Source organism: Triturus cristatus, chromosome 3_1 (assembly GCF_964204655.1).
Source record: "Triturus cristatus chromosome 3_1, aTriCri1.1, whole genome shotgun sequence".
NCBI lineage: Eukaryota > Metazoa > Chordata > Amphibia > Caudata > Salamandridae > Triturus > Triturus cristatus.
This window is the reverse complement of record NC_140583.1, coordinates 674,927,783-674,937,142: the sequence shown is the minus strand read 5'-3', so window position 1 is coordinate 674,937,142 and position 9,360 is coordinate 674,927,783. Positions and strand designations below refer to the sequence as shown.

The 9,360-nt window shown below is 49.1% G+C and overlaps 1 protein-coding gene across 1 annotated transcript; it reads right to left on the bottom strand.

Annotated features, from left to right (window-relative positions):
* Positions 1 to 5,350: 5,350 nt before the first annotated feature.
* Positions 5,351 to 8,810, bottom strand: PHLDA2 (pleckstrin homology like domain family A member 2). Its single transcript, XM_085644742.1, has 2 exons — positions 8,029 to 8,810; positions 5,351 to 6,391 (listed from the first exon to the last, which is right to left on the bottom strand). The coding sequence occupies exon 1, from the start codon at positions 8,601 to 8,603 to the stop codon at positions 8,067 to 8,069; it is 537 nt and encodes a 178-aa protein (XP_085500868.1). The 5' UTR covers positions 8,604 to 8,810; the 3' UTR covers positions 5,351 to 6,391; positions 8,029 to 8,066.
* Positions 8,811 to 9,360: the final 550 nt, after the last annotated feature.

The window sequence follows — 9,360 nt, the reverse complement described above, 5'->3', positions numbered from 1 at the left end:
ACAAAAAACGATCCTTTTTGCTCAGGGAGCACTGAATACAATGCACATGCTCTGTGCTTCACCAAAAACGATTCTGACTGGTATAAGGGATAGATCTCGCGAGCGCTGCTTCAGGGCTCCTTATATGTGGTACACTAGAGCGCTCCCACCACTCTAGCCCCCACTCAAGATGGCCGCCGAGTGCAGAGAAGCCTGAGCCCGGTTTGAAGCTCTAACGGCAGCTAGCGCCGTGATAGATGGGCGAAAATGCGTGCAAGTGTATCAGAGGTATGCTGAGTGCATTTACAACATGAAAATCACACAGTTTTAAAATTAATTAAAAATCACAAAAAACGATCCTTTTTGCTCAGGGAGCACTGAATACAATGCACATGCTCTGTGCTTCACCAAAAACGATTCTGACTGGTATAAGGAATAGTGGTATAACAAGGAGAAATATCTTTTTTTTCTCCGCATTATTTCCTCTTTCTACATGTGCTGCATTCCGAAGCACTCTTAGAAAGAGGAAAGTGCCTCAAAGGATTGTTTTTGTGCACAAAAATATACCTTCCTGAAAAAAACCAATCTGGACTGTAAGAAAGGGACCTGCACCATGGCGCAAGAGTGCCCGCTTTGGCGCCTGACAGCACTCAGCGCACCAGTGTAAGGAGAGAGCTCACTCCCTGTCACACAGCACAGTGCAGTAAATTGTCTTGCTGGGTTGCCTGACATTTTAATAAACCTGGCCCTTAATGGGAGAATACCGGCACTTCTCAAACATGTAAGCTAAAGTGTGAGTACCTGAGCTTCTAATTTTCCATGTAAAACATTTGCGGGTCGGATTTACTAAGCTTTTGCATCGCCCGCAAGGCAACGCAGGACAACACCAAAGCTTATTTGGAATATTCAAAGCCACGCAGTCCCTGATTTGCTTGGCTTTGCGTGGCTTTGTAAATAAATGTAATGCAACACAGTGGCTTGTGCTGCATTGCATTTCTTAGTGGTAGGCATTCCATGGGTGGAGCATGGACATTTCACCCATGGATTTCACGTAATTCCAGATTTACTAAGGTTTGCAACGCTGGAACTGCGTGAAATCAGTATGCCTACCAAAGAGAGTCCTAATGACTATGGGGCAGATTTATGAGCCCCTTGCGCCACTTTTGCGTCACTTTTCCCATGTTAAAAGTGACGCAAAAGTGGCGCAAGGGGCTCATAAATCTGCCCCTATGTTTATTTCTCTTCGTTACTTCCTCTTTCTATGTATTCTGCGCCACATATAAAAAGAGGAAAATGCCTCTGTGGATTGTTTTTGTTCAGGAAGATATCCATTCCTGCACAAAAACAATCCTGCCCGTAACGCAGACACCACAGCAGCATGGCGCAAGGGTGCCTGCGTTGGCACTAGGCAGCCCGAGTGCACCGGCCCAGGGAGAGAGCTGAAGAGCACCATATCTTTATAAATATGGCACTTTTCAGCTCATTCACGCAACGCAGCACAGCAACTTGCCTTACTGCACTGCGTTGTGTGAATTCTTAGTAAATCTGCCCCGGAATCTTCGGGCAATACATCAACTGGCCAAAGGTCCTTCGGCTTCCTGTAAGAATTGCAATAGGCATCAGAAAGACATGGATTCATTGACTACATCCTAAGAATCAACCGAGACTGGAAAGTCCCAAATTCAATACGAAAAGCAATGAACAGATTGCAAACCCTTCAAACTTGCAAGGGAACGTGAAAGCAAAGTGGCGGTACTCTCCTCTTGTGACTCACAATGGAACGGAAAGCACACGTTTTGTGACAGCTCGACAGCAGCTGACAGCAGAAGCCCCACAACCCACTGCACGTTCTCATCGATGTTCATGTCCTAGCTTGCGTCCTTTGTGCCAACGGTCCCTTGAGGCTGCAAAAAACAGGACATTGTCTTGCAGCACAAGGGGGAGGCTGAAGGCGTCACAACACAAAGGTTTGTGCTATGATCAGCCTCCTTGTGCATCAGGCCCCTCAGTGTCCAGGCCACAGGAATTAGACAGCACTGTACCATGTGGTCCTCTGAGAACTTTAATGTCCAACACAGGACTTTAACATGACTACACGGACCAGTGCGTTGGTGTGATGGACTGATGTTTTGTAGTTTGGTAAACATTGGGGCACATTTACAAGCCCCTATCGCCACAGGAACGTCACTTTTTACTAAGCTACTGTGGCAACAAGGGCTTTTATTTACAAGGCGGCGTTAGTACACTTAAGGTGGCTTAAAGTCGCCTTGTAAATAAAGCACCCTTTCACGCTATCCTTAGGTGTTGCGGTGGGCGGTACGCTGCAACACCCATTGATTTTGACGCTGCCCCCTATTTGCAAGGGCGGCGTAAATATGGGGTAGCGACAAAATTAAGACCAGGGATAACTGGGGTGGGGGCATGTTTACAAGCCCCTATCACCATTACAAAGTCACTTTTCACAACATTGTGGTGGCGATAGGGGCTTCGCCTTATTCACAAGGCAGCATTACGCCACTTAACATGGCTCAAAGTCGCCTTGTAAATAAGTCACTCTTTCATGCTATACTTAACATGAAAGGGGAGGGCAATGGGTGTTGCGGTGGGCGTTCCACCGCAACACCCATTGATTTTGACACTGCCACATATTTACATGGGTGGAGTAAATATGGGGCAGCGCCAACATTAACACCAGGGAAAACCTGGTCTTACCCTGGCGCAACGAGGAGAAATGTTAAATATCTCCTTGTTTTTTGCTGTTTCCATGTTTGTTGTGTTGGGCAGTACAGCAGCGGCCCATGCAGGTAAGAACGGTGGGGCCAGGTGGGGGGGGGGGATTTCAACAGATGACGAGGGAAAATCAATTATTCATTAATTTTCCCACATGGTCATCTGTCGAACCCCCTAACGAGGTCCCACCGCCCAAACCACTCTTACTTTCACTAGCCGCTGCTGGTGCAGCACACATGGAAACAGCAAAATGCCATTGATTGTTTATGTGCAGGAACACGTCCCTTCCTGCACATCAAAAATCATGTTTTTTAAATTACGTTTTGCAACTTTTATGTGTGCTGTATTAAGCAGATAGAAGTTACAAAACGTCATTTAAAGATTGTTTAATTGCGGGAGGGGACACCTTTCTGCACATAAACAATCTGCCCCTGCAACAAAGACACCCTTGCGCTATGTTGAAAATACGTTGCCGCCCTGTGTTTCAGAAGTAGCAGAGCGCGGCGTTAAGCCAAGGAGGCTAACGGCACTTTCTTGTAAATATGCCCCTAAACCTCTCTGTTATGCTAAGATGAGGATGTCACATCTGCCTGCCCCGAGTCTTTTATAAACAACCTCATGGCAGAAAGCATAAGTTCTATGCTGATAAGAAAATCCTTTTCTTCAAGGTTTGTTTATGCCTTGGGCATGATAACCCATTTTCATACAAGATCTGTGAGAACATCCTTTAATGTGAAAATCAACTGGGAATTTTTCCAGTGCAGTGAAGACCAAGCAAGGGGCTATTCCTGTACAACCCACAACTAGTGACTGAACCCACCATGACTTTTGCTACCCCAGCAGCGGCAGACACCATAGGCTGCAGTGGGCAGTTAGAAGAATATTTCCTGTATCTCTACTTCATCTGTGGCTTTTGCCGTAGTATTAACAATCATAAGCAATGAAGTAGAATTTGTGGACAATTAGGGGAAATGCAAATATGGCATTTAGCACTATATGTCAGCCTTGAGTGCATCCTCCTGGTCATTTTAAGAGGTGAAGACACATTCCCTGCTAAGACACAGCACCAAAAACATAAGTACCTCAAATGACAGCCATGCGCGTTGTGGTTCTTTGTGTTGTTCCCTTGCTATAATTCTGCAGCAAATGTGGTGCAATTACAAAATGAGGTTTAATGGCATAATTTAGGGAATTTTGCATATGCATAAGGCGAAATTCCCAACATTACACCAACATAATTGATATGTCGTCCAGGCCTAGTGTAAACCATACACCTACGCACCATTGTTAGTGACGCCCACATGATGGTGGACCACTCTAAAAATATGACATACGGTTCCTGCTTCGTACAAGCTCGGGTAAACCATCGCCAACATTTAAAATTGGCTCCAGGGGAGGTGACGCAAGTAATGCTTTTATGGTAAAAGGGGGGCAGAGATGAGGGGGTGCCATTAACACTCGTCTACGAGGCCTTCATGTGGTTATCTTGCGCAGGAAATGGATTAGACCTTTATGTCTCAATCTGGGAGCTAGACAGCACCAGATTGCGTTCAGGATTTTAAAATCAGACACATCAGGGCCCATAGTTTTTGCTCTTAGTCGTTTTTTTATTTTCCTTTTGGCTGATTTTCAAAAACTTTTTATTACAATAATGAAGTCAGTCGTTAACTCTTAACCTTCTTATGTTGTACATGTAGCTTAAAATATTAAGTTGGTACATATCAGGTGCGCAACACCCATTGGGCTCACCGGGCTTCAGCGCCCCCCCCCGCCCCCCCTCCCCTCATGTGTGTCAGACTGGCTGAGACAGCCTCGCGGGCTGGCGTCCGTCTAATTGCAGCCAGATCCGAGCACTTCACAAGTCTTTAAAAGACCATTTACTCGTTAATGAGGCTTTTGTTGTGTTTTCACCCCTTCTTACAGCCACTCTGCCTATGGCTGGAAGACTTAGCCCCCCCCCCCCCCCCCCCCCGGAAATCTTTTTCGGCCCGCCTCGAAATTTGGCTCTAGTTGCCCGCCTGGTACATATGGTCCAGTACCCTAAATGTCTGGAAGACTGTATAGCACTCCCTCTTTTAGCTTGACAAGGTCGAATGAATTGTTTTATGTTGTTTTTTAACCTGCTTCGGGATGTCATTTGTACTTGTGCTCATAATGGTGTAATATTATTATAATTGTATATATCTCTGTGTTTTATCTTTTGCATAGTTTGATGGTGTTTTGTACAAATGACCGAATAAAGTATATTGATGATGATGATGGTGATGGTGATGGTTATCTTGTCACTTTCAAGATGCAGGAATCCGCCCAACAGCCCAGATGTGAGTTTAATAAGAAAGGGCACACTTGTCTCCACCCATAATCACTGCTACTTCCCATATCGTTATGGCCTGCCTGCCCCTCTCACCAAGGGTTAACACAGGATCCCATGTTAAAAGGACAGGTTTATTCCATTCCTGGGCTTTCCTTCTGCAAATCGAATCCGAGGTGCTCGTGGGTGTGACTCAATCAATCAGGAATGCTGCAACTCCACGAAAGCACGTATATCTTACATGTAAGCCCTTGTCTTTCGTACCAGAATTGTGTTACAATACATTAAAATGCTCCACTTGTTCAGAAAAGACACACTGAAAACAGCTGCTTTGGTCGGATGCGTATTTATTGCACGTTTTCAATACAATCTGCTTTTGTTTTTTTCGTGGGAGGGTTCGGTTGCGTTGATACACACCACGGAAAAAAGGCAACACAATGTTTACATTTCTCATATAGGTCGGTGCTAGGAGAAACACAATCAGCTGAGCCGCCCCTCCCCACACTGCATCCTGCCACTGGTTACTGCATGTGTCTGGATTGCATCACATAGTACACTGGTCAGAACCGATTGGGTTAATCGCCCTCTGCAGACAGGAGGGTGGTCGGGGTGAGGGGTGCACGATGGATAGATCCCCCTTTTAAGTTAAACATTTTGAATCCAGTCCGAGTTAAATCATATTTTCATCCTTCCCAGGTCGATGAGTGTGGCAACAAGTTACATACAATGAACAAGTAATCAAGTGACCCCGGACACCCGCAGGCCTTCACTGCAGGAATGGATGTGTCCCAGGGCGAGTCCAAAATCAGGATACGGATTTGCATTTTTTTCGGAGAGGGGGAGATTGGACGCAGGGGGGAAACAAGTGGCGGACCTAATGAAAACAACGGAGGCCACCAAATCCAATAGTTACAATTAGGGGAACAAATATATTTTTGCCTGCGAATAGAATCGTTGTTTCATAAAACACAAGCGGGTGGGCAATTCATTTGTGTTTCAATTGATACAATGACATGGACGAATAAACAATATTAAGTCAAAATATTAAAGAAATAGTCAAATAAATACACATATATATATCGCAAATAAATTAACCTTCTCAACTGGTCCTCGCATGATAAAACATATATTTAAGTGGAATCATAAATAAATAATGTGGAGGCTTAAAGAGCCTGCGAGGCTGACGCCGCACTGGTACTGGGCCTTTCAAAGTTCATGAGACAGCCTTCCTTAGTGCCTGGGCAAAGCCTGCGCTTCGACGCGCTCGATCAACGGAACGGCCTCCACTTCCGGTCTCAACATCCTTCTTTGGCACTCTGTCCCGACTTGGTCCGTGGGCAGTAATCCAGTTCTTGTCCTGAACAGCATTATCTAAAGAAAGAAAAGATGGGGATAAGTATATATGGAGCACACGCAGCGCTAGAGTCATTAGCTTTCCAAATTACATCTCACGCATGCGCACTGTTGACGTGAAAGTGGGCGTCCAGCATCAGGGTTCTGAAGTGCTCCACTTTGCCGGGGCCCAGCAACGTACAGGGGAAGTGCTTTCTTTGGTATGGTTTATATCCAGGCGGTGTCCGACATTCACTGGGCTAAGAATCCCCCATGTCCTAGTCTAAACCCGGACCACTGGTATATTATGATGCTTACAATATTCCCGTGGTCCACAGTACATAACCAAATGCGGGGTAAGAAAAAAGTGTGGCGTACCCCTCGAAGCGCCTGCTTCCTTCGGAGAAATGCTAGCGAGTGCTGCTTGGGGATACGTAAGGCTTCCTGCTGCGAGGTGCCGGCACTCGGAGAACAACCGGTGTCCAGTGGTCATCGGAGCTTCCGAGGGGCAAGTCTCTTCAGTTCGAGGGCACTGGACCCATACTGGGTGGGCGCCACCTGTGCTGCAAGCTCTGGGTTAAACAAGAGCGGCCCAGGCCTCTGTTGTACGGGACGAGGCTCAAAGATCTGCTCGTCTAAAGCCACGTGCGCACGTCGTTTTAATTGCAAGATTTAGCTAGCGGGAATCCACACAGGTAATGTGTACCCACTACCCTCCTGTTTCGCCATGAAAGCCAAGGCCACTACCCCATCAAGCATGTATGTTATCCCAAGACCTTCCTTTTCTTGCAGTGTTTATATAGCGCGAACTTGACCCGAAGGTATTGGAGCGCTTTACAGGAGCATCAGTTGCATTACATAAGGACACCTTTTTTGCTAGGCGCGGGGCGATTAAGTGATTTGCCCAGAATCACAGGATTGTGAGCGGACCTCGAGACTCTAACCTGGTTCCCCAGTTCCAAAGTGGCACACCCTTCCACGTGCTGGTAATATCAGAGGGTAATTTGCAGCCACATGATTTACACGTGGCCACCCCGGCATTTTACCTTTCTAAGGTTTAAAACCAAGCAGAACTATGAATTGGGAGATAAGAAAGCCACAGAAAACGGTTTTCATATAAATTACCCCTACTGAAATTGTGATAACAGAAACATATTGTTTTTACTGCTCGTAAGAGCCCTCTTTCCCATTCTCAAGCTCCCTGTGCATCTGTACACCACTCCAGGAGATACCCACACACCACCACAGCCCCGGCTCACTTCAGAAGGTAGACCCCGGCCGGCATCCTACAGTGGGACCCTCCCAGGGCACAGCCCCGGCTCACTTCAGATGGTACACCCTGGCATCCTACAGTGGGACCCTCCCACAGCCCCGGCTCACTTCAGATGGTACACCCTGGCATCCTTCAGTGGGACCCTCCCACAGCCCCGGCTCACTTCAGATGGTACACCCTGGCATCCTACAGTGGGACCCTCCCACAGCCCCGGCTCACTTCAGATGGTACACCCCGGCCAACATCCTACAGTGGGACCCTCCCACAGCCCCGGCTCACTTCAGATGGTACACCCTGGCATCCTTCAGTGCGACCCTTTCACAGCCCCGGCTTACTTCAGATGGTACACCCTGACATTCTACAGTGGTACCCTCGCGCCCCCTCGACTCTGACAGATGCTCACCTGCTGGTCCTGGCTCCCAGAGGTAGGGGCCGGATGGCTCACACGCACCTCGCCGTGGGCCGCTCCGCGCTGCTGGGGCGCCGCACGTGAGAGCCCTGGCGGGCCCTGAAGTGCTGGATGGCCTTCTTGTTCTGGAAGTCGATAAGGGCCATGGTGATGGCCGCGTTCCAGCAGCTCTGCTCGGAGCAGCGGAAGTCGATCTCCTTGTTCTCTGTGGTCACGATGGTGAAGTAGATGTACTTGCCAGTGCGCTCCACGCAGTCGAGCTTCTTGATGGAGTGGAAGGGGAGCTCCTTGCAGCGGGAGCGCCGCTGGCCGTCCGCGAAGATGGACAGGCTATCCTTGGTCAGCACGCACACCTTCCGCTTCCACAGCTGCAGGAGGTTGTCGCTGCGCTTCTCCAGCTCTCCCTCCATGATCACCTGCGCCCCCTCCGCGGGCATCCTTGCCCTGCCGCTGCGGGAGTGCGCCCTGGAGCGCGGAGTGTCCGCGGCGGGGGGCTGGGCGGGCTCACTCCCCATGGGGGACCGAGAAGCCAGTGTTGAAGGGGTCGAGATCCCGAACTGGGGGCTCATCGAATCCTTACAGTCCAGGGGCGGGAGCACGGCTCTTTCCTCAAACTTTGTGCCTTCACTTTTCGTAAATGCGCTCCTGTAGCTCTGCGCTCTTTTTGAGTCACACGGATTAGGCCTTTCCCAGGTCCCGAAGGTGTGAAGTGAGGGAGGTGCGGCAGCTGCTGCTCCGACTGCGGAATGAATGAACTTCTTTCTGCTTTCGCCCTTTATTCAAGCTTCTGACAGGCACCAGCTCTTCCGGACCCATCCTCGGCCACTCCCTGCCCTGACGCGGGGGCGCAGGAATGCGGTGCCCGCCCAGCGCTGACTCACCCCCGGCTGCTGCAGACACAGACATCCCGAGCCCTGGAGCAGACCAGGGGGCGGAGGCTGGGCGGGCGAGACGAGCCACCTGCACAGCCCGGACCACTGACACCGCCCCGGGCGGAAGAGCGTTCATTCATCACCGTGAGAGGCGCCCGAGGGCCCCGGCAACAGCAGGAGAGTCCGCGCTCTACGCGGCCCGTCTGCCGCGGCGCTTCTACTTACCTTCGTTTCTCCCTCCCAGCTTCCACCCTTTCCTTCTGTTCCCCACGGACCTCATTTCCAGTATTTACTTCGCTTAGAAATGGCAGGTGTCGTACGACCTGCTATATAAAAACAACGTATTGATTGGCATCCGGCCACCGCTGAGAACTCTGCCACAGATACAAAGTGCTCTGCACCAACAGGGTTCCGCTGAATAGAAGTGACCCACTGCACCTTACCTACCTGCATT